General features: G+C 53.3%; 1 protein-coding gene across 1 annotated transcript in view; it reads left to right on the forward strand.

Moving 5' to 3' along the window:
• VWA2 (von Willebrand factor A domain containing 2) overlaps positions 1-23279 on the forward strand; it is a 45070-nt gene extending 21791 nt beyond the window's left edge. The window contains 9 exon segments of the mRNA XM_019459503.2: positions 6192-6386; positions 10144-10277; positions 10881-11013; positions 13381-13436; positions 16194-16301; positions 17753-18325; positions 19519-20070; positions 20770-20895; positions 21768-23279. Of these exon segments, the coding sequence (XP_019315048.1) occupies positions 6192-6386; positions 10144-10277; positions 10881-11013; positions 13381-13436; positions 16194-16301; positions 17753-18325; positions 19519-20070; positions 20770-20895; positions 21768-21856 (1966 nt within the window). The 3' untranslated portion in view covers positions 21857-23279.

Below are 23279 nucleotides of genomic sequence, written 5' to 3' on the forward strand. Positions count from 1 at the left end.
TCCTCCATGTATGTCAACTGTCTGGAATAGGCAAATCTGTGGAGACAAAAAACAGATCAGTCCCTGCCGGGGGCTGTGGGCAGAGGGAAGAGGGAGGGACTCCTAATGGGTGTAGGGCTTCTTTTGGGGGCGATGAAATGTTTTGAGCTTAGTGGGGATGGTTGCACAATTCTGTGATTATCCTGAACACCAGGGTGATTTTACTTTAAAAGGGTGATTTTGGGGGCGCCTTGTTGGCTCAGTTAAGCATCCAACTTCGGCTCGGGTCATGATCCCATGGGTCGCGGGTTCAAGCCCCGCATCCGGCTCTGTGCTGACAGCTCAGAGCCTGGAGCCTGCTTCGGATTCTATGTTTCCCTTTCTTTCTGCCCTTCCCTCACTCATGCTCTGTTTGTCCCTTTCTCTCTCTCTCTCTCTCTCTCTCTCTCTCTCTCTCTCTCAAAAATAAACGTTAAACGTTTTTTTCTTAAATTAAAAAAAAATAAAAGGGTGATTTTGGGGGAGCCTGGGTTGGTGGCTCAGTTGACTGACTCTTACGCATCTGACTCTCGATTTCAGCTCAGGTCATGATCTTGCAGTTTAGTGAGTTTGAGCCCTACATTGGGCTCCACACTGACAGTACAGAACCTGCTTGGGATTCTCTCTCCCTCCCTCCCTCTCCACGCCAACCCCCCACCAACTCACCCCTGCTCTCTCTCTCTCAAAATAAATAGATAAACTTAAAAAATATTTTAAAAGGGAGAATTATATGGTATAAGAATTCATATACCATAAAATTACCATATCATTATTGATAAAACATTTTATTCCCAAAACATCTTTGTACCCATTAGATGCATGCTAACGTTTGCAGAAGAGAAATTGGCCTTTTGGTTTCAGTTCAGGACTGTATGTCAGCAATCGTTTGGGTAACTCTGCCTTAACGATTTGGTCCCACTCTGTTCTGAAAACACTGAGCAAATTGCAGCTTACTGGTTCAAAAAGGCACTCTGGGGATCATCTAGTATCTATTTCAACCCCTCATTTTACGGAGGAGACCACTGAGGCTGAGAAGGAGCAGGGGACTTGGCCAGGACCGCAGAGTCCTGCTACTTGTCCAGTAGGCAACCCCCCCCCCCCCCCGCCGCCACCGCCCAGCTGTCCTTCTCCACCTCTTTCCACCCTCCCCTCCCCACCCCCCAAAGTGTTTGTTGAGCCTCTCCTCAGCTGTGTTGGAAGTCATAACTAAGGGCTTGGGAGTATTAGTCACAACGTAGGAAGTCCAGAGACTCCGTAAGGATATGCCAGATGAGGACACTGTGGGTGGAGAAAGAGGCCTCTTTATGTGTCTGATCTTCTTAGCCGTGTATGGTTAGCATCGTGTGTCCTAGGATGACTACAAGAGGCGGCAAACAAGGCAAGGAGGCACTAAGTAATTTTTTGGCCGCAGTTGCAGGGTCACTGAGGACGCTAAACGTTAAGACGTTATTATTAATCAGTACAGAGGAATGTTGGCCCGAGTGGGAGTGATAACCTCCCGAGGGCTCTCTACCCTTTTTCTGCAGTGAAATTTTAAGTGCTGGGCTGATTGGGACAGCTCTACCCAGAACTCCAAATGCTTGCCTTTTCAGACCAAGGCGATCGATCCCCTGAAAGTGTGTTTTGAGGTGGCCGGGGAACTGCCCTTGCTGCCACTTTGCATTAAGAAGTTTAAAAAAACGACACAGTTAAGAACCTTCCAGTTTTGCACCCCATGATAACATAAAATCAGATGAAGCATGGCCAGCAAAATCTGTTCCAAATGCGCAGAGCTCCTGGCCAGCTGGCTGTGCAGGCTCCCGCGGTCATTTCATTAATCTCACGGTCACGCGACTCTTGGGTTTTCTGATTGCTTTGGACCCCATCTGTAGCTTTATCAGAGTTTTACTGTATTTAGATAGCTCTCCAGAAATAGCACTCACCGCTCACTGTACCTTAGCACAATGCTAGCTGTGGCATCTTTCAAACCACATTAACATTTCAACATCGCTTTTAGAATAGTTGTAATTACGAAGCATTTTGCTCTTTTTTAACTTACTTGGTGCGCAGTTTTGCATAAAGCTGCGTTATTTTTCATGTGGATCCTTTCTAATGGCTCTATGATAACTCAATGAATCGAACTATCATAGTATATTAAATCACTTCTTTAAAGGGACACATTTACGTTGATTCCAAGGTTTTTGTCTATTGGTTTAAAAAAAAGAAAGAAACCTCTGTAATCAACATCCCTCTACCTACAGTGAGTCTTCTTTTTTTAATGTTTATTTATTTATTTTGAGCAAGAGCGTGTGTGCGTGCAAGAGGAGGAGGGGCAGAGAGAGGGAGAGAGAATCCCAAGCAGGCTCCATGCTGTCAGCTCAGAGCCCGGCGTGGGGCTTGATCCCTCGAACCGTGGGACCGTGACCTGAGCCAAAAATCAAGAGTTGGGCGCTTAACCTGCTGAGCCCCCCAGGTGCCCCTACAGTGAGTTTTCTGATAAATTACTTTTCAGAATCTGTTTCGTGGGCTACCTGCTTCAGAATCACTGGGGCAGGGGAGGCTGGCTTGAAATGCAGATTCTCAGCCTGGTCGCACACCTGCCAGTTTGGAGTCTCTGGATGATGGGATCTGAGAATCTCCATTTTCCCACCTCCCAAGGGATTTTTATGCTCATTGGAATTTGAGACGAACTCAAAAGAAAAACCTCTTGGAACAGACTGCTAGTTAATCATGGTAACTACCACTGATGGGGTGCTCACTGGCTCCTAGGAGGCACTGGGTGTAGCATTTACTAATACTGTTACTTCCCCTACTTTAACAAGGAAGGAAAGTGAGTCTCATTACCTTTTCCAGTTTTCTTGGCTAATAAATTTCAGGACTAATATTTGAGCCCCACCGACTCTGGAGCCCACGTTCCTTATCCACTTGAGTGTTCCAATGGCCAAATGTTTAGATTCCAGACCCGCCCCCACCAAAAAAAGCCCAAGCATTGCAGTCACAGCTCCCCTAAGACCGTAGTCAGTCTGCGAACCTTCACTTGCAACCTGGGTTAGTCCTGTCTGAGAGAAATTAGAAGAATCTTGGTGAGACTCTGGCCTCCGACCTCCCTTGTCTAGAGCCAGACCCTGAGCTCAGGACAGACTCTCAGATAGAAATGCTCCACAGAGTGAGGAACATGGAGGTGGGGGGGGGTTTCCTCATTTCCCAGAGTCCAGAAGTCTTTGGGAATCTCACCTGACTGGTAGAGTATTCCAGTGGGAAAAGTGGGTTAGGGAGCAAAAGTGGAGAGGACAGACAGCACAGGCATTTGTGTGTTGAGGGACAGGAAGGACAGACACCCCACAGGCCAGTGGAGTTGGGAGCCCAGACTCCCACGTCTTGGACATTTGATTTATCTCTAACCACAGCCATGGGCACACTGCCAGGGGCATGAAAGCCCAGGGAGTTTCATGGTCAGTAGGACACCTTGGCTTTTGGTGAGCAGAAGAGTATTGTGACCATTTAGGTAGAACGGTGTACTGCAGGGATCAGCAGACTTTTTCAGTGAAGATCTATAGAGGCCAAGCTTTGCTGGCCATAGGGTCTTTGCATAGATAGTACATAAACGAATGGGCATGGCTGTTTCCCACTATAACTTTATCTACAAAAAATTACAGGCTGTAATTTGCCAACCCCTGGAGAAGGAAGACCATTGGCTTTGGAATCAGCCTGACTGGGTTTAAACTCCAGTTCTGACCCCCCACTAGCTGGTTGAGAGGCAGGTGACTTGGATGGCTGTATAACGTTTTGGCTAAGAACTTGGCCTCTGGAAGTGGAGGGTCCAGAGTTCAGGTCCTGCCTCCACTATTCCTGAGCTGTGTGACCTTAGATAGGGCCTTTCCCTGAACTCCCCTATCTCAGCTGTGGTGAGAATTATTTGAGCTTAGTACCTTTACACACACACACACACACACACACACACACACACACACACACACACACACACAGTGGTGCTTGGCAGATAGGTGCTCTGGAAATCTTAGCATTTAGTATTACTATTCTCTGGGCTGGAGTTTCCCCATCTAATAAATGAGGATAATATTAGCACCTTTTATCATCGTTGTAGGGATTACTTTTAGTAACGGGTAGGGGAAGTATTGGCATGAAGTGAAAACTCTGTATTAATATCATCCTTTAGGAATGGGAAGCCATTTGCCCTCCTAGGAGCCTTAGAGGATGGCTCTTTGTAGACGGAAGAGCTTTGGCAAAGGTGGGAGTCTTCTCAGAAATCAAAATCCTCTTGGTTATCTTCAGTATCTGATATGTGACCCAGCACAGTGTGAGAAGAGTGGGGGGGGGGGGGCACTCGGTGTTCATTGATGTTCTGCTCCCTTTGGATAAGCCCCTTGCCCAAGCCAGGCTCTGCTCACCAGCCCAGGACATGGCTGGCGGTGTTCCCCAGTGCCTTTGCTTACACTTCTTCCCCTGATTGGAGTGGTCTCTTCTTTTCCTAATCCACTGACTCACCAAGACCCCATCAGATGCTTGCCTTGCTGAAGCCTGTCCCTGACAGCTCCTCCCCACGATGAACCCCTCCTCAGAACTCTTGCTATTGTCATCCTTTCGTTGGCAATTGTTATTGCTTATAGGTCCTGTTTCTTCAGCTAGACCGACAGTTCTTGGGGCATGGGATCATGTTATGCTTCCTGGTCTCACTCTCATTTTCTTCCACTTAGAGTGCCCATAAGAAACACCAGTGGGCTGAAAACAGTAGCTTTTTAATTGATGCAGATGCTGATTATGGAAGACCAAGAGTCTTAATTCTAGGAGTTATGCACTCTTGTTGACATTCGTTAACTTAATGGAGCCTCATAGAACTGCCCTTCAAGAGCTCTCTTAGGACAGAAAGCAGTAAAAGTGAAGAATATTCTGGGCCTGGTCCATAAATCCTTCCAAGCACACTCCTCCTTGCTCTTCCCTCACCTCTCTGCTGAGTGGAGAGGTCCTTGAGGACAGAGAGGAAGGGGAGCACAAAAGGAAAGGAGCCCGGATCTCTGAGTAGCTGCTTGGAGGAGAGCAAACCAGGAGAGATGCTTGGGCAGGAGGGCCACGTCAGGCTTGCATGAGAAGTGACTGTTTTGAGTGGCGAGTTAAAGAAGCGTGTACGCATTCGCCCACGCAGATACGTGGGCACACACACACAGAGTGCCCGAGCCTCTTGCCAGTTGGGTGTTTGCACCTTAGAAGAGTCACTGTAGGGCCCTCTGAGAGACAGGCATGGTTGCCTTAATTGACACTGTAATGTAAGAATAAATGTGCCCCCCCAAATCTACAGGGCTTTCTCTGTGTGTGCGGTTAATAACCGTGGTGATTCCATCAGGCTCGACATTGTGGCTCATGTCCGATGTGTTGCCACCCACTGAAAGGTTTGGCCTAAGACCCATTACAGGGAATCGTTGTCTGCCTGTTTGACTCTGAAGGCTGACAGCCCTCCCTCTGAGGACGCTTGCATGAGCCTCCTATTGTAGGATTTAATAGAGATTCTGTGCTGGGATTCCAAGCTCAGCAGACAGTCTCTGTAACTAGGCTGTGACGAGATGGGACCACCGTAACGTCCCCCGATCTGGAAGCAGTCCCACAGTTCAGCCTTCCGGCACCTAACCCTGGACTGGAAGTGAGCCAGGAAGGCCTGATCACAGACCCTACCATCATCAGACCCTTGGATCAAAGACCCGTCCTTCACGGTTAGAGAGTCACACGATTTTCCGAAGCTCGGTTATCTGCTTGCCCACCCCAACGGGATGCTGAACCGTAACAAGAAAAGAATGATACAGATGGGGAGAGGTGGGAGGTGGGTGTTAGACACACAGACAGTGAAGGTCATCAGCCCCTGAGCTGTCACTGGAGGCAGAGGGGTACGGGAAGAGAGTCCAAAAACCTACACAAAGAATGACATTATTGCGTAATACGGCAGAGACGTCCAGGGTGAAACTTCCGTCCACAGGAAGAGTTAATTACTACTCTTCGTTGTGGTTCGGATGGTGAGAAGGTGCACGTCCCATGCTGGACTTGTCACTCTGAGCCACTGCTGGGAGAAAGCGGCTGTCACTAAGCACGGAGGAGCCCGTTGTTTCAGGTCGTCATTCCCAATTCACGCAGGCGGATGACTGACTGACTGACTGTCGTCTTTGTCTCCTCCTCCTGTGTGCACCCAGAGGAGGGCGCACAGAGACAGGCCTCGCTCTGAAATACCTTCTGCGCAAAGGGTTCCCTGGGGGCAGAAATGCCTCTGTGCCCCAGATCCTCATCGTCGTCACTGACGGGAGATCCCAAGGGCACGTGGCGGCGCCAGCCAAGCAGCTCAAGGAAAGAGGTGTCACCGTATTTGCCGTCGGGGTCCGGTTTCCCAGGTAAGAGCCTCGGTCGCTCTGGGTCACCCTGGAGACTGTGGAGACACAGTAAGAGAGGGGATTTGGCCAGACCACTCTGGTCCTTCCAGGCTCGCTCTCCTCCTCGCTTTGTATGTGGTGCCAGAACGCGTGGAGCTCCAAGTCTGGGAGCGTGCGTTGTCTTTAGCTGAGTCTGAGTCCTTGGTTGTAAGCGCCAGAAACTTGACCCCAGTTGACTCGGGCAGAAATGGAAATTCACAGACTCATCTGATTGTACTGGGTGGGTCAGGGGTCCCTTGGGGTGAGCGGGAGCCAGGGACTTGAACGCCATGAAGATTCTTTCTTTCCTCTCGCCTCTGCTCTTCTCTGAGCCTGGTCCTCAAAGGAACCCGGGACTGTGGCTGCAGGTGGCGCCCAGCTCCACCCTGGGGAGAGAAGACTCATGTTCCCGGTTTCAAGTGGAATAATCCAAGAAAGGGTTCTCCTTAGCCTGAGTCACAGACCCACTCCTGAGGCCGGGAGAGTGGGGGTCTCTGAGGGGCCGCTCCCTCCTCAGACACTGGAATGTGCTTTCCTGGAAAAGAGAGGAGCACAGGTCTTCCCCGCTGTCAACCCTAAAATTGGGGGTGCCCTTGTGGGCCCTCGTTATTGTGGGTATTAAGTGAAAGGACTCTCTGGTCTGGGTACCATGCCTGTACACAGAAATCCCATTTTCTATTATTTTTTAAGTGTATGTATTCATTTTGAGAGGGCATGAGAGAGGCATGCACAAGTCAGTGGGGGAGGGGCAGAGGGAGCCAGGGAATCCCAAGCAGGCTTCACACCGAGAGCACAGAGCCCGACTCAGGGCTCAGTCCCATGAACTATGAGACCGTGACTTGGGCCAAAATCAAGAGTTGGACACTCAGCCGACTGAGCCACCCAGGAGCCCCTCTATTAGTTTTAGTACAGGTGTTATTCTAAGTTCTCCGAATACAGAGACGGTACAAAGCCCCTGCCTTCACGGAGCTTCCGTTCTAGGAGAGGCACTAGGCAATAAACAAGTGAGTGAGTGAATAAGTAATGCTATTTCGGGTGGAAATAAAACGCAGAGAAGGAAAAGGAAGGTGGTAGGAGGTTAACAAGAGTGATGAGGCGCAGGGAACCCAGCTGTTTTAGATCGGGCGGGGGGGGGGGGGTCTGTTAGAGGTTGATTTTTGAGCAGAAACTTGAGGGGAGCAAGTAAGCCTTCCAAATAGCAGGGAAAAGAGTAGGCAAGACAGATGCCGAGCACAGACGGCCTGAGCCAGCTTAGTGTGCTATAGAACAGAAAGCCTGGCGGTGTGTGTGGAACCCAGCAAACAAGGGGTGAATTACAAGAAACGGGGTAGAAGAGGTAGGTAGGAGTCAGGTCTCTAGACCTGCGGGTCATAGTAAAGCCTTCAGAGCGTATTGTGAGTAGCCTGGGAAGGTTCGGTGGCTTTGAGCCGGGAAGTGCCACGTGTTGACTAGCTGTTTTAGAAGATCACACTGGCTGCCAGGTAGAGAAGAGACTGGGGGGTTGAGGTGCGAGGAGAAGGGGTGGGGCAGGGCAGGGCATCTAGTTAGGCGACCTTTGGAGCGCTCACCAGAGAGAGAAAGAGAGAGGGAGGGAGGGAGAGAGAGAGAGAGAGATCGTGGTGGCTTATAGCGGGAAAGTGCTGGGACCTCGCTAAGGGATGGTTGGACTCGGGTAGTTCTGAAGGCAGGGCAGTGGAGTGGCTGGTGAGCTGCGCGTGGGACAACCCAGGATTTTGGCCTGAGCCCCAGAGCGAAAGGCGGGGCTACTTACTGAGGTGGGGAAGGCTGGGGAGGAGCAAGGGGAGCGGAGTCCTCTTTCAGATCAAGTTTGGGGTGCATATTGGACCTCTGAGCAGAGAAGCTGAGTCAGCGGCGGGACGTAGGAGTCTGGGCCGCAGGAGAGAGGACGGACAGAGATTGAACTCGAGGGCGGCATTTATAGCCTGAAGATCACCTAGCGAGTGGGTGCAGCGAGGGAAGACCACCGAGGACCAGCGTGCGCAGTACTGGGGGGCGGGGGGGGGCTATCCCGGGCCGGGCCGCCACCAGCAGCATCCCGTTGTGGTTGTCATTGCCAGTGAGTGAGTATTTAACACACACCGCCTCACCGGGGGCTCTTTTTGTGTCCTCACGCACGAGAGAGGAGACAAGGGTGTTGCTTCCTGGCCCGCTGCCCACCCTCCTCCCGCACGGTGCCGAATCCAGTACCTTGCACGTCGCACTTGCCCAAAGGTTTGGCAGTGAGGATGCTGCCTGCCAGGTGGTGGCGATACGTGGCCCGTTCCGGGACTTTCTTCTCCAGCTGCCAGCTGGAGCAGTGCTTCTCAGACTGTCCGTGGTGGAGGTCCAGTCTGTTTTGTTTTGCTTTGAATCCATCATGGACGGATACTTCAGAGGAAGACAAAAAAAAAAAAAAAATAAAAATTACTTGCAAAGTGAAATAAAAAGCAAAGACAGAATAGAAGCCCAAAAGTTTATTACTTGATCCAGCAGGCGTAAAATGACACTGTCAGGTTCCTGTATAATAGCTTCTAGGTGTTTATTGTCAGTGTCTATGCTCGTCTGGTTCTGGATGAGGGTGAAACGGTTTGGGGGCCTATACCTACACTTTGAGCACCCCTCAACTCGGAAGCCCCCCTTGTGTGTGTCAGGTGCTGTCCGAGGTACTGGGCGGAATGTCTAGTTTACACGGCTCCAGAGGAGAATGGAGAGGTTTATACCAGTGAACTTGGGAGATAAATGAAGTTGTTGTCATACTGCCAGACCTTGGTCTGTCTTGATGAATTTCTTGATGGGCAAGATTCTAAATACATTCCTGACTACCCGGTCTCCTTAAAAAGGTTTCTCGGGGCACCCGGGCGGCTCAGTCAGTTAAGCGTCCGACTTCGGCTCAGGTCACGGTCTCACGGTTCCTGGGTTCGAGCCCGGCATTGGATTCGGTGCTGACAGCTCAGAGCCTGGAGCCTGCTTCAGATTCTGTTTCTCCCTCTCTGTCTCTGCCCTTCCCCTGCTTGCACTCTGTCTCTCTCTCTGTCTCAAAAAATAAAAAGTAAAAAAAAAAAAAAAAAAAAAAAAAAAAAAAGAAAGAAATCGAAAAAAAAGGCTTCTCAACATCATTTAATGCTTTCTTCATCCCACATGTCATTTTGGGGCTGGGCCCTAACCGCAGTGCCCCCTGGCTGCTGACGTGTGCTGGCCCCTTCCTCTGCATAACCTCACGTTGCTGACCCTTGAGTTCTTATGTCCACTGTTTATCATCCTTCAGTGTTTTCTTTCTACCGCTAGCTTCCCTTGCTCATTCTTCTCTTGCCATCACCCAGAATCACTTTCCCTCATTTCCTTTCTGGTTAAATGTTTCTCATTAGCTGTGGGGGATAACACCAGACAACCAAGTCTGTTAAGACCATGTCTCAAATGAGAGCCGATGGTTCCGCGGGTTTGGCTTGCCTTGGAGAAGTTTGTGAATCCTGGCACGCGTGCTCGAACGCCCTCGGGGCCTTTCTGCGGTTCACTTCTGGACCTTACCTCACCCACCGGGGATGCAGGTAAGGTCCAGAAGTGAACCACAGAAAGAACCTGCATCCCCGGTGGGTGAGGTTGCAGCTACGTGGCCTTTGGAGCAGTGCGGTCGTACTGCTGTCCACAGGGAGCCCCTGGTGTAGGAGATGGGTGGACAGGAAGGTGGAGGGGGGTGGGGCAGTCAGCTGCTCGTAACTTCTTGGCTGGGGACGGGGGACAGGTGGGAGGAGCTGCACGTGCTGGCCAGCGAGCCGAGGGAGCAGCACGTGCTGATGGCTGAGCAGGTGGAGGACGCCACCAATGGCCTTTTAAGCACCCTCAGCAAGTCTGACATCTGCACCGTCGCCTCTCCAGGTAAGGCCTTCCAGGCTGAGGAGGTGTGGCCCCGCCCAGGTAGAAGCAGGGTGGGGACGGTTCCCCAAGGCAAGAGGTCAGGAGGCTCCCCAGGGAGAGGGGAGGGCAAGAGGAGCGGGGTCTCGCAGCTTCAGCTCTGGGGTGCTCTGCTCGGGCTGCCTCCCTGCGTCGAGCCCTGTGGTTTCTCAGCGCGGAACCCCGAGCTTGTCGCTGAGGGGTAGAGGGGCCCCGGGTGTGGGCCCCGGACCTGGTGGGGCCCCCTGTGCCTGTCCCCTCCTCAGGAGGAAGAGCCAAGTGAGCTCCCCAGGCACGGTCAGCACGGGGCCACTTCAGCTGGGGTGAGGTCTCCGCATTGCTAGTTGTCATCATCAGCCTCCACCCGGGAGCCAGAATAAAAGGCGCACACGTGCACAAGATGCGAGAGCTGTGGGCCGGGGGGGATGCTCAGAGACTGGCTGCCCGGCCAGCAGGTAGCGCAGGGCCCCTCCCCTGACGTGCTCGGCCGGGAAAGAGGCAGAAGGTAGCAGGGCTGAGGGTGGTGGGACCGCAGGTGGGGGAGGGAGATAACCCTGTCTTCTCCGTCACTGTGCCCTGTGGACACAGACTGCCAGGTCCAGCCTCATCCCTGTGAGCGCAAGACGCTGGAGACGGTCAGGGAGCTTGTGGGCAGTGCCCTGTGCTGGAGAGGATCGCGGGGGACCGATGCCGTGCTGGTGGCACTCTGTCCCTTCTCCAGGTTTGTCCACGTGGTCTGGGGTCAGCGCCCGAGGGCCTGCCTGGGTAGAGACGGAGACCCCCACAGCTGGGCGCGCACGTGCTCCGGGGAGAACAGCTGTTTGGAAGGGCCTTGGCCACGGGGCGTGACAGGGACCAGAGGGGACCTGGGAGGGAGACAGGGACAGAGCTGTGGGGTCACAGGAAAGGTCACAGCTATACAGCGTCAGAATCTTGTCGACCCACGGCCCAGTCGCGCATGGTGAGTGAGGGTGACAGGGCCACAGCCATTCTGGAAGGCTAATAAGAGAGCCAAAGCCAGTCCTCTAGGGCAGTGGTCTGGACTTCGGATGGCGGTCTGGTAATTTGATTCCTCTGAATACCAGTCTCTGTCCTTATGGGGCCGAGTGGGGCGGGAGGCTTAAGGTCTTAGATAAATTCCAGTTGTGGAGGCTGTGGGGAATGATGCAGTGTTCGTCAGAACTGGAGCTCAGGCGTTCTAGAATACCTGCTGCCTGGAGGTCAGCCATTCTCTCGAAGATTCCTAGACTAGACTACCTGCGGTACAGCATCTGGTCGGCAGCTGGTGATCCTGTCCTCTTGCCTTCTCTGGAAAGCCAGGGGTCATATTGGAACCAGCTGCATCTTTGGCCTTGGCCTGCCCCTCAGTGATGAGCTCAGAAGACACCCAGCAATGAAATGGACCGGCTGCGAAGCCGTGAGCCATCACGCTGGGCTGGGGGCGAGTCCAAAGACCGTCTTGGCAGGGAAGGGCCGTGGCCTGCACGTGGGTCAGAGAAAAGAGGGCCTCGTGCCTTGGCAGAGGCCACTAGAGGCCCTCTTCAGAACCCGAGCTTTCGAGTGAAAGAAGGCAGTTCTTTGTTTCCCCACTGGACTCGTTCTGAGAGCTCACTCTGAACCGAGCGGGGTGCAGTGCGGAGAGAGGCATGGCCGCCACCTCCAGGTAGCTCGTGGTCCAGAGGAGGCATTGGACAGTGACCACCGTCAGGTGTCTCAGGTGCCAGGACGGGGCCTGTCCTCCCTGGGATGTCATGGAGAAGGGGCTGCTGGATCAGTCTTGAAAGAAACGGGAACCCGGTGATGCCACACAGAGGCATTCAGAGCTGGGAGCCCCAGGAGAAGCTGGTGGGTAGAGGACACCCCGTGGCTTTGTGCTCAGATCCTGGAGTCAGGCTGCTGAGCTGCTAATTCCCAAGTGACCACTGGTGAGCTCGGAACCTCCCCCTCCCTTTTCCTACATGTGAAAGGGGGATGATGATAATACCCACCCCATAGGGTTGTGGAGAGTCGGCAACGAGTTGATCTGTGGAGTGCACTAATCCTGGAGGCTTTTAGAATTGTCTGCCTGTGTAGTAAGCTCTTCGCCAATTCCCCGATTCAAGAAACCCTGAGGGCCTCCTCTGTGCCTAGCACTGTCCCAGGTCCTGGGGAATCAGCGTGAGTGTCTCAGAAACCAGTCTGCCCTCACGAGCTGATACTCCAGTGGCAGGAGGCAATAGTAAATAAAACGAATGCATAAAATAAACTGATAGGTAGCGATTAGTGCTACAGAGAAAAGGAACGAAAGGACGGGTGGGCGTGGGGAGGTGGTGGTTGGGGCAGCGTTGGCAGAGTGGGCAGGAAAGGCCTTGCATAGAGTCCAGGCCCGAGGGAGCTCAGGAAGGAGCGGTGAGCGATGTGCAGATCCAGGCAAAGCCCTGTGGCCAGTCTCTGCTCCAACGACGTGGGATTCCCAGTTCAGGCTGGGAGGAGTCCGCAGAACTTTCTGGGCTAGGATTTGTGGTCTCAGGAAGTCACTAGGAGTACATGTGGACAGGGAGAAGATTTCTCTTTAATGAGCTGGCAGCTTGGCAGACTTTTGATTTCAGCAACTCCTTGAGTTGGTAATTGACTTGGCTTTAATCCCAAGTGGGTGTTTTGCTCCAGGGAAGGCTCTGCCCTAGAGGTGAGCCCAATTAGCCTGCCCCTGTGGTGGGAGGCCTGGGGGAATCACACGGCCAGAATCCAGTTGCCCAACTCCCACTGTTTCCTCGCCCTCCCCTCCAGCGCTGCATTGTGCCGGCCCCAGAAAGTAACCCGTAATAGAAAGCTCTGCCGATAGTTCAGAGTTCTGAGCACAGCTATTTCCACATTCTGACATGATCGCCAACTTACATTTTTTAAAAACTGTTTCCGGGTAGCTTGGAACTTTCCCTATCCTATCCACATACAGATAAAAGTTGGGGTAGAATCAAGACAGAAAGACGTCTTTCTTGACCCGTATCTGCATTGGAATCTCATTCCGGCTTTTAGCGGTTCAAATTGCCTTCCAGGTTTCTGCTTTCGTGTTAAACTTTTGCTCTCTGCCATTTGTTCCCTTGGGTGACAGCTGGAAGAGAGTGGTCCTAACCCACCCTGCCACCTGCTACAGGACAACCTGCCCAGGTACAGTCTGCGTCTTGGGTTTTCTAGCTCTTTCTGGGCCCTGGGACTAGGCTGGCGTCTAAAGATGTGTTTGCACGCCTGGGGCAGAGGGTGGGGTTGGAACCAGCTCCCAGGCAGGGCGACCGGCATTGCAGAGGTGGAGGCGAATGCTCATGCTGGACTCATTCCCCCTTTGCTCAGTGGCGTTTTTTCACTAAGGATGAAGACTTTGGAGTTACCTTCCTTAACCCGTGCCCCTTGCAGGACAAGAGGCAGAGAAGGGCGTGCCTTGAGCACCGGCTTTGCAGAAAGGGAAGCTCACGTCCAGCACCAAACTCCAGGCTGGACACTTAAGCCTCAGTTTCCTCCTCTATAAAACAGGTTGTCCCACGTCTGGAATCCCCGTCTCCCTGCTCTGTATGACAGGGGGTATCATAAACGGGTTCCTAGTGAAGATTCGGTAGATAAATGCCCACGGAAGTGCTTCGTCAGCCACAAGGCCCCAAAGCAAACAGGCGGACTCACTAATACCATTAGGCATCGTTCAGCCTGGCTCCCCAGTGGGCCTTCCTGCTCCTTCTCCGGGGGTCTAGCGCACCTCACTGACCCAGGAGCATAGAAATTGCACTCATGTGTTGGCATCAGTCATTTATGGGTTTGCTACTCCCGACTGAGGCAAGGAGCCTGTCTCCTGGAAGCAGAGCCAGCTGCACTTTCTGCCCCGAGTTTGGCGATCCCCTTGACATCCTGTTTTAAAGTTCCCAAGTTGCGTCCTTGTGAAACACAGAAGAAACTGAAAGTAGGGTGGTTTTTCCCTCAGACATTAAGGTTTGAGGGGTGCCTGGGTGGCTCAGTTGGTTAAGCTCAGTCTTGATTTCGGCTCAGGTCACGATCTCATGGTTCTTGAGATCAAGTCTCGCGTCGAGTCCTGCTTGGGATTCTCTGTCCCCCTCTCTCTTTGCCTGTCCCCTGCTCATGCATGCTCGCGCACACGCACGTGCTCGCTGTCTTTCTGCACGCCCCCCCCCAAAAAAAAAGGAAATTGAAGTATGAGTCTAAAGCTTTGGAAAGAGAGTGACCCGGGTTTGAGTCCCAGCTCTACCCCTTTCCAGCTATCTGAACTGCACGTGACCTCTAGTCATTGAGCTTCAGTTTCCCCATCTGAAATGAGGGGACCTTGACAAAACCTACCTCATCGGGCAGTGTCCGTGAAGCGAGATCATGCACGCGTGGTGCTTAACACAGTACCTGGCACATAGTAGCTGCTCCATTAAAGGCCCCATGTTCATACGCCCCCAGTTGTTTCCATGATACACAGGCTGGCAGAATAGCAGGCCTGGGTGCCCGGAGTTAGCCTCAAAAATTCTACCTCCAATAAGCATACGCTTTAATTATAGTGATGTGACCACCACATTTTCTACATTTTTATGTAGAAAGGACAGAAATCACCAATTCCCGTGGTAACCACACTCAGCTGCTTAGTAAGTCCTTTGCATATCATGATACGTGAATTCATAAAGATCTTGTCTGTTCTAACTCTGGGAGGGAGGTCATGTGGTATCATCTGCATTTTACAGTAATTGATAAGGGAATTGAAAGGAGCTCAGATATTGACCATAGGGTATCATAGGTAGGACACTTCAGAGCGGGCCCCATTTGTCACGGGCTGTGGTTTCCTGTATAAAGTAGCCCCTTTGGAAGAGACACTGCCCCTAATTTGGACCTCACCTCCCAAAGCCAATGCTGTGTTAACATGTTATGGAGTGTTGGCTTCACGCCAGGCTTTGTGCCAAGACATTAGTTTGCGTGATCGTCACAATAACTCTGTGGAGGGGCTAATTAAGGCGCCCATGCAGGTGGAGGAGGCCACATTCATGGGCCCCAGGCACCAAAGGCTCACCATCTTGCAGTGGCAGCCCGGAGAGGCCGTTAAGAACAGCCACGTAGAACTTCAGGAAATGGCACGCCACGGTGCCGCCTGAGTCTTAACGGACACCCGCGTGGCTGCCATGATGCTACTGAGATTTCCATCCTCGCTGAGCTCCGACCCAACACCAGTTAATCACTGCAGCCCCCGGGAGCTCCTCCAGGTCTCCTCGGCAGGCGGGGGCTGTGAAGCCATGTTGTGCAGTCGGCTAAGGCTGCCATGAACAAATATCACAGACCGGATGCCTGAAGCAACAGAAATGCACTTGCTCATGGTTCTGGAGACTGGGAGTCCAAGATGAAGGGGGCGGCAGGTTCTGTTTCTTCTGGGGTCTCTCTGCTTTGTTTGCAGATGGCTGTCTCCTCATTGTCCTCACGTGGCCTCCCTCTGCGCGAGGCTGGTGTCTCTTCCTCCTTGTACGCGCCAGACTGGATTAGGGCCCACCCTATGACCTCATTTGGCCTTAATTTCCTCTTTAAAGGCCCTTTCCAGATACAGTCACATCCTAAGGACCTGAGGGCTGGGACTTGCACATATGAATTTGGAGGAAGACAATTCAGTCCCTAACAGTCCAGGGTCCGTTGAGCCTGTAATTCACACAGGGCCTTAGGGAGCCCATCACTGAGTGCCCTTGACATCGGCCACCCGGCCCCTGCTTTACGTGCCTCACTCGCTTTCTGTCCCCTCTTTGCCACAGACTTCGTGGCTAGTTTCCTAGTGGTCCCAAGGGAAGAAGGGAGCTGGGCCCTGGTGGGGTGCAGGGTGGTCTGCTGGATTCACACCTCTGGCCAAACCCCTTCAAGCCTCTGAGCTGACGTGCTAGGCTCTTAATGGGCCTCTCTCTCCGATAGGCGCCTGTGACTCGCAGCCCTGCCAGAATGGAGGCACGTGTGTTCCGGAAGGACTGGACAGGTACCGCTGCCTCTGCCCACCAGCCTTCGGAGGGGAGGCTAACTGCGGTACGTATGCACGGGACTTCTGAGACTGACCGCTGGGGAGCCGTGGAACCTGGGCTCCCCCTACCAACCTCCCACCCCGCTAGCTACTAGGTAGAAACTGGCCCTCGAGTTGTAGAGCCACCTACTTTGCAGGCACACCGCCGATCTGTTGTTTCGTGTGATACAGCCTCTGAGTGCTCCACGAATAAATAACTCAGGTGGTGATACCCTGGGTAGGACAGCGGCTCCTGGCGTATTATCTTTAGAACGGCCACTGCTTGCTCTTTGAGCGTTGCTGAGTTCAGGTGCAGGCTGACGCCAGTCCGACTCTCAGTCCTGGTTCTGGGCAGTCTCTTCTCCCCTCTCATAGGAACAGGAGCAAAGGGCCTAACCCCTGGTATGAGATGAAAATTATAGTAGGCTTTACCCTGCAGGGTTGCTGGGCATTTTAAATGAGGTAGATGGAAAGTGCCTTGTAACAAGGCTTGACATACAGTAGGAGCTTATTAAACAAAAACTGTAAAAAAAAAATATATATTTATTATATATAAAAATATATATTTATATTATAATATATTGATAATATATATTTATTATATATAATATATTATTATTAAAATATTAATCATTATTATATATTATATATTTATATAACTATATATTAATTATATTAATAATGTATTATATATTATATAATATATATGATATATATTATATATTATATAATGTATATTATATATTATATAATATATATTATATATTATATAATGTATATATCATATATATTATATTATATATTATAATATATATATTCTATATTATAATATATATTATTATATATATTATATATTATATATTATAATTATATAATATATAATATATTATATATTATATAATTATAATTATATAATATTATATAATTATATAATATATAACGTTATATAATATATGTATTATATATATATTTTATTTCTTGTAAAAAATAATAACTTAAAAAACGTAGTGTTGGGTCAACTGGAGATCTCTATGGAAGAACACAATCTTGACCCCCTACCTTCTAAGAGACACAGAAATCAGTTCCGGATGGATCGTAGATCTAAACGTAAAAGACAAAGCGGTGAAGTTTCTGGAAGAAAACGTGGCATATCTTCCTGATTTGAGGTAGACAAAGATTTCTCACAGGGACACAAGAAGCACTAACCATAATGGAAGAAAGTTCTAAGTTACAGTTTAAGTTTTAAAAAGGGGCCAGACGGAGACCCGTAGTGAGAGCCAGGAGGGAGAGCCGTGTGCGGGCCGGTGTAACTCTGTGCCACGCGCCCCAGCCCGTGTCGCCTGCTTCTCTGCCCCGTCTCCCTCCTGGGAGGGAGGTGTCTCCTGCCTGGTGTAGTGGCTGGGCATCTCGGGTGGGACAGCGACCTCCATGCTCCAGGTGGCCATAGCGTGACTGACGGCTGCTGTGATCCCGGCAGCCCCGAAGCTGAGCCCGGAATGCAGAATCGACGTCCTCTTCCTGCTGGCCAGCTCAGCGGGCACCACCCTGGACGGCTTCCTGCGGGCCAAGGCCTTCGTGAAGCGGTTTGTGCAGGCCTCACTGGGCGAGGACTCCCGGGCCCGCGTGGGTGTGGCCCGCTACAGCGGGGAGCTGATGGTGGCCGTGCCCGTGGGCGAGTACCAGGACGTGCCGGACCTGCTCAGGAGCCTGGATGGCATCCCCTTCGGCGGGGGCGCCACCCTAACGGGCGGCGCCTTGCGGCAGGCGGCTGAGCGCGGCTTCGGGAGCGCCGCCAGGACGGGCCAGGACCGTCCCCGCAGAGTCGTGGTCCTGCTCACCGAGTCACCCTCCCAGGATGACGTGGCTGGCCCGGCGCGTCGTGCGAGGGCCCGAGAGCTGCTCCTGCTGGGAGTGGGCACCGAGGCCGTGCGGGCAGAGCTGGAGGAGATCACAGGCAGCCCAGAGCGCGTCCTGGTCTACACCGGACCACATGACCTGTTCCGCCAAACCCGTGAGCTGCAGGGGAAGCTGTGCAGCCGGCCGCCGCCAGGTGAGGTCCCAGGACTCCACAATGCTTCCTCTTACGAGGCGTTAAAACGGGGTGCATTTGTCATAGTTAATGAATCCACAAATATATTATTATTTACTAAGGTCTATACTTTGTTCAGATCTCAGTCTTTACCTAGTGGCCTTTTTTTGTTCCAAGGATTCTGTCCAGGACCCTGTGTTATAGTTGGCCATCATGCCTTCCTAGGCTTCCCCGGGCCGCCAGTTTCTCAGATATTCCTTGTGCTGGCGTGGTGTTTAAAAACCGATAAATCCGATCCACTGGCTCCCCTCCGCACTCGGCAGAAAACCCAGACTCCTTCCCCTGGCTTCTGAGAGCTCCCTGTGGCTGGTTCCTCAGATCTGTCTGCAGCCCCAGCACGGTGCGGGGTGGGGGTGGGGGGGTCCAGCCACTCGGGGCCTCCCCCTGCCTCAGGACCCCACCCACCCCTCAGCTCACACTTACTCCTCACAGAGAGGCCCTGACTTCTCCCGATCTGCTTTTGTGCTCCTGCTGGTCCCTCTCACAGTACCCTGGTTTGGGCCCCCAAGCCTGCTCACGTAATTTGTAATTCTGTGTGGGTCTCCTGTCTGTCACCCCACAGACAGCCCCTTGAGGCGGGGCGTGGGCCCATCTTGTCCACTTGGTACTGTCAGCGCCTCGAGTCCAGTTCATGGCACACGGAGGGTGCCCAGGAAGGGAATGGATGAGGGTGCGGGCGAATTGCTGTCCCAGAGGGTCCCCGGAGCCCAGTGGCTTACAGCCGATTTAGACATTTCTTCCTCTCACAGTTAGGCGGTGAGTGTGGCCTCGGCCAGCAAGGTGGCTTGGCTCTCTTGTGCCACCTCTGGGCCTGAGGTCCTTGTCTCTCAGCCAGCAGGAGGTGGGGAGAAGGGAAGTAGGAGGGAAGCAGCTTCCTCTCGAGGACAGGGTTTGGAGACCGCAAGGTCGTTTCCGACCACGTCCCATGAGACAGGTGTGGCCATCTGTCTCTGCTCTCTCTGCCGGGGAGTCTGGGAATGCGGTCTAGCCTGGCATTCGTGTGTCCTCACGTTCGAGGAGCGGGCGGAGGGTGGCGGCTACAGCGGGCCGACTGCTGGCCCAACCCAGGGCGGCCCCCCTTTCTGGCCTGGTGCCGAGGAGGGGGCTCCGCTGGGCAGGGCCTGGCCCGGGGCTCACTCTGCTTGTCCCCGCAGGCTGCCAGGCGCGGTCCCTGGACCTGGTCTTCGCCTTGGATGCCTCGGCCTCCGTGGGGCCCGAGAACTTCGCCCGGATGCAGAGTTTCGTGAGGAGTTGCGCGCTCCGGTTTGACGTGAACCCCGACGTGACGCAGGTCGGCCTGGTGGTTTACGGCGGCCAGGTCCGCGTGGCCTTCGGGCTGGACACCCACGCCACCCGCGCCGCGGTGCTGCGGGCCGTGAGCCAGGCCCCCTACCTGGGCGGGGTGGGCTCGGCGGGCACAGCCTTGCTGCACATCCATGACAAGGTGATGACGGTCCAGAGGGGCGCCCGGCCTGGTGTCCCCAAGGCTGTGGTGGTGCTCACAGGCGGGCTGGGGGCGGAGGACGCGGCCGTCCCCGTCCGGAAGCTGAGGAACAACGGCGTCTCTGTCCTGGTGGTGGGCGTGGGGCCCGTGCTGAGGGAGGCGCTGCGGAGGCTCGCGGGTCCCCGGGACTCCCTGCTCCACGTGGCAACCTACGGAGACCTGAGGCACCACCAGGACGCACTCATCGAATGGATATGTGGAGGTGAGCGGGGGAGTCCACACCCTTCATTGTCGCTTCCGGGGTGGGGCTGGGGGCACTCAGCCTGCGCCCTTGGGTGCGTCATCGCCAGGATGGCAGCGCCCCCCAGCTGCCCCCACGCGTTCCGTGCGCTGGCTTCTCTGCTAAATCCCCGCTCGCGTGAAACCCTGCCCCAGGCGCAGCTGACCCAATCTGACATTTAAGGTGCAGAGAATTTGAGTAACAAAAAAAACCCCTCTCTCCCAACTTGAGAGGTTTTGTACCTCGTTTGAACAGAAGCCGTCCCTAGGATACCCGCAGATGCCCCCAGGAATCTGAGGGCCCGGGTTGACACCGACCTAGGTAGTGAATGACAGAGCGGGGAACAAACACGGCCAGGCCAGCCTGACCCCAGGGCCTCCTTTTGCCAGTGACCTCCTTCCTGCTGTTTTAAAAGTGTGTCCGTGATAATAATGGTAAACACTGCTATGTGCACAGCATGTTTGAGAGAGAGAGAGAGAGAGACACCATATGCAGCAGGGAAGGAAGGCTGTGTGGACGCCGGGTCTGTGACCTAGCCAAGCCGTGTGGGGCACCAACCACGTGCCAACCTCCAAGCCGCTGCTCTACTCCAGGGGCCTCACCTCTGTTCTGGGCTTCCTTGGAGTCGAGGGCCTTGGGGCTGACCTGGGCTGGGCCTGCTGGGCACGTTCTCCCTTCTAGAAGCCAAGCGGCCCGTCAACCTCTGCAAACCCAGCCCGTGCATGCACGAGGGCACCTGCATCCTGCAGAACGGGAGCTACCGCTGCGAGTGCCAGGACGGCTGGCAGGGCCCCCACTGTGGGAAACGTAAGTGGGGCTCTCGCTCTGCACGTGGGAGCTGGGGGTGGCCCTCAGACCTGCTGAGCCCCGGGGACTCCGCTGAAGGCAGGTTCTAGGGCGCTCGCTCAACAGAAGGGCTCATGCGGTCGTTTGTCGCTCCCGCGCGAGACGCTGAGCGGGGCCGCCTGCACCCTGGGCGCGGTTCTAGGTGCAGGGAATAGGGCAGTCAACAAGCAGTCCTGTCCTGCCGGAGCTCCCATGCCAGCGGGGGAGACGGACAGGGAGCAGGTGCAGCATGCAGCGTGTGGGTGCTGAGCATATCCTGGGAGGGAGGTCTCCCAGGGGGGCCTGGGCCGGGAGCGCAGTGGAGGCGGGGTGTCTGGGAGACAGAGGACGCAGGCACAGATGCGGGTTGGTGGGGACAGGGTGGGGGGTGGAGGCTGGGGGGAGTTCTTCTTTGAACGTGTCTCCCCTCTCGGCGAAATGGGAGGAACAGCCGTCAGCAGAGAGTGAGGACAGGAGGCGGCACTGGTGGTGTGAGGAGAGCTGGGTGACTGTCCAGGAGAGAAGGGGCCTCAACCCGACGGAGAGTAATGTTGGGCAGCCTTACGGGCCCACTGTGGCTCCTGCTCTTGAATTTCAAGTTAGGGGAGCCAGCGACCAGAAGATGCCCCTGGAAGTCTGGGGTTTTCGGCCACCGGCCGAGCAAGGCTGTCTGAGGCCGGGGAGTGGACCTGAAGGGCGCTGACAGGGCCTCTGATCTGGCACGTGGGCTTGGGCTCGGGCTCGGGCTCGGGCTCTGGAGGAAGGGAGAGCCACGCAGGGCCCCACAGGCTGCCATTTGGCTGAAAAGATGACTCAGACACTCCTCCTGTTCTCAAGGTTCATTTCTCTCCCAGGGTCCTTGAGAGGAGATGCCCCCAAGGCCCGTGGCTCCCGCCGAGACCCCTCCCAGCAACTGCCCAGGTCTGAGCACCCCGGGCGCTGAAACTGCCGTGGCATCCGTGGAGCATCCTGCCTCCGGCTCCGCGCAGAACCCTCCCGCCCACGTGCCTCCGCCACAAAGAGCTGTCCCGGCTGCAGACCGTGCTGCTTGTGGACACGACGACACCTGACTCCACCACTAATGCTGATGTTGAAAAGTCTTGACATGTAAGTATTTGGTTGCTGTGCCTGGCTGTGCCCCGGTGAGCTCGTGTCGTCGGCCGCCTTTCCCCTGAGGAGAAACAAAGGAGCGTGGAGACTCCTGATGGCCTGTTTGAAGCAACCTTGGCCCTCACCAGATGCTAAATAGGATGTCGTTGGGAACGGTGATAGGAGGAGGCGCGGACTAGAGTGGTGTTTGGACCACTGAAGGCACGGCGTTTCGAGATGGAAAAAGTGTGGACCTTTTCACACCTCTTTTCCCAAAGATTTCCTAGTGCGTTTGCTTTCGGTTCGACAAGGGGCTTGTGTGGCATTTGTGACTTCTTCTGGTGCCTGGATCTGTGCGTGGCAAAGACCTAAAAAAGGCTCGGGACTGGAACGTGACCACTAACCAACTTGTTTGACTATGGGGGAGGGGCCAGGTGAAGATGTCCCAGGTCCTGGGCTACATTCCCTTTGGGGGGGCTTCCTCGAGAGATTATGTAGGGGGGCTACTTGGGGGGTGTTTATTGCTTGCTTTTTTTTTTTTTTTTTTTTTAGGACAAAGAGGATTGGAATTCTTAAACAAATACAGTATAAAGAAAACTAGAGGGTGTTGGCGTTTTTTAAGCATCGATCTTATGTTATCTAAGTGGCTTTGCTTCTCGCTAAAGGAATGTCTCAAGATATGATGTTGGTTACTTAACAGGACCCGTGTGGCAAAAAGGCTTTTTAGTTGGAGTGTTTTCTGGCAAACTAGGTACTTACCCCTGCAGTATTTAGGAATCAGTCCTTCCCCTTGGTTGTGGTCCTTTCGCTTTGGGTTTTCAGTAGAAACCTTTGTGGAGCTGTGACCTACATCCAGATATCCAGATACTTTTTCTTTTTAATGTAAATAATGTAAATGTTTTACATGCAAATATTCAAGGCTGCTTTGACCTAAAGTACTTGAAGAGGCCACCTGAGGGTATCCTTAGACATTTCAAATGAAAGGTCCAGGGTACCAAGCACCTTCATGACAGTCATTTGTGTTCAAGGATATTTTCACTCCTGTTACTACTTTAGCCTGGGCAGGTGACATCAGAGCAGGGATGTCCACCTGGCAGGTGCCGATGGGTGATGTCTGAGAACTTACATGAACCCACAGTCTTCAACAGCAAGTTTAATCATTTTACAGTGTAGGCTCTTTGGGTCAGGGCTGATATTTGGACATCCCATTTGAATTGCTTGGACTTAAAAAAAAAAAACCCACAGACTTACACATTAAAACACTGCTTCTATTTTTA

The sequence above is a fragment of the Panthera pardus genome, unplaced genomic scaffold (assembly GCF_024362965.1).
Source record: "Panthera pardus isolate Hobbes unplaced genomic scaffold, ASM2436296v1 HiC_scaffold_22, whole genome shotgun sequence".
In the NCBI taxonomy this organism is placed as follows: Eukaryota; Metazoa; Chordata; class Mammalia; order Carnivora; family Felidae; genus Panthera; species Panthera pardus.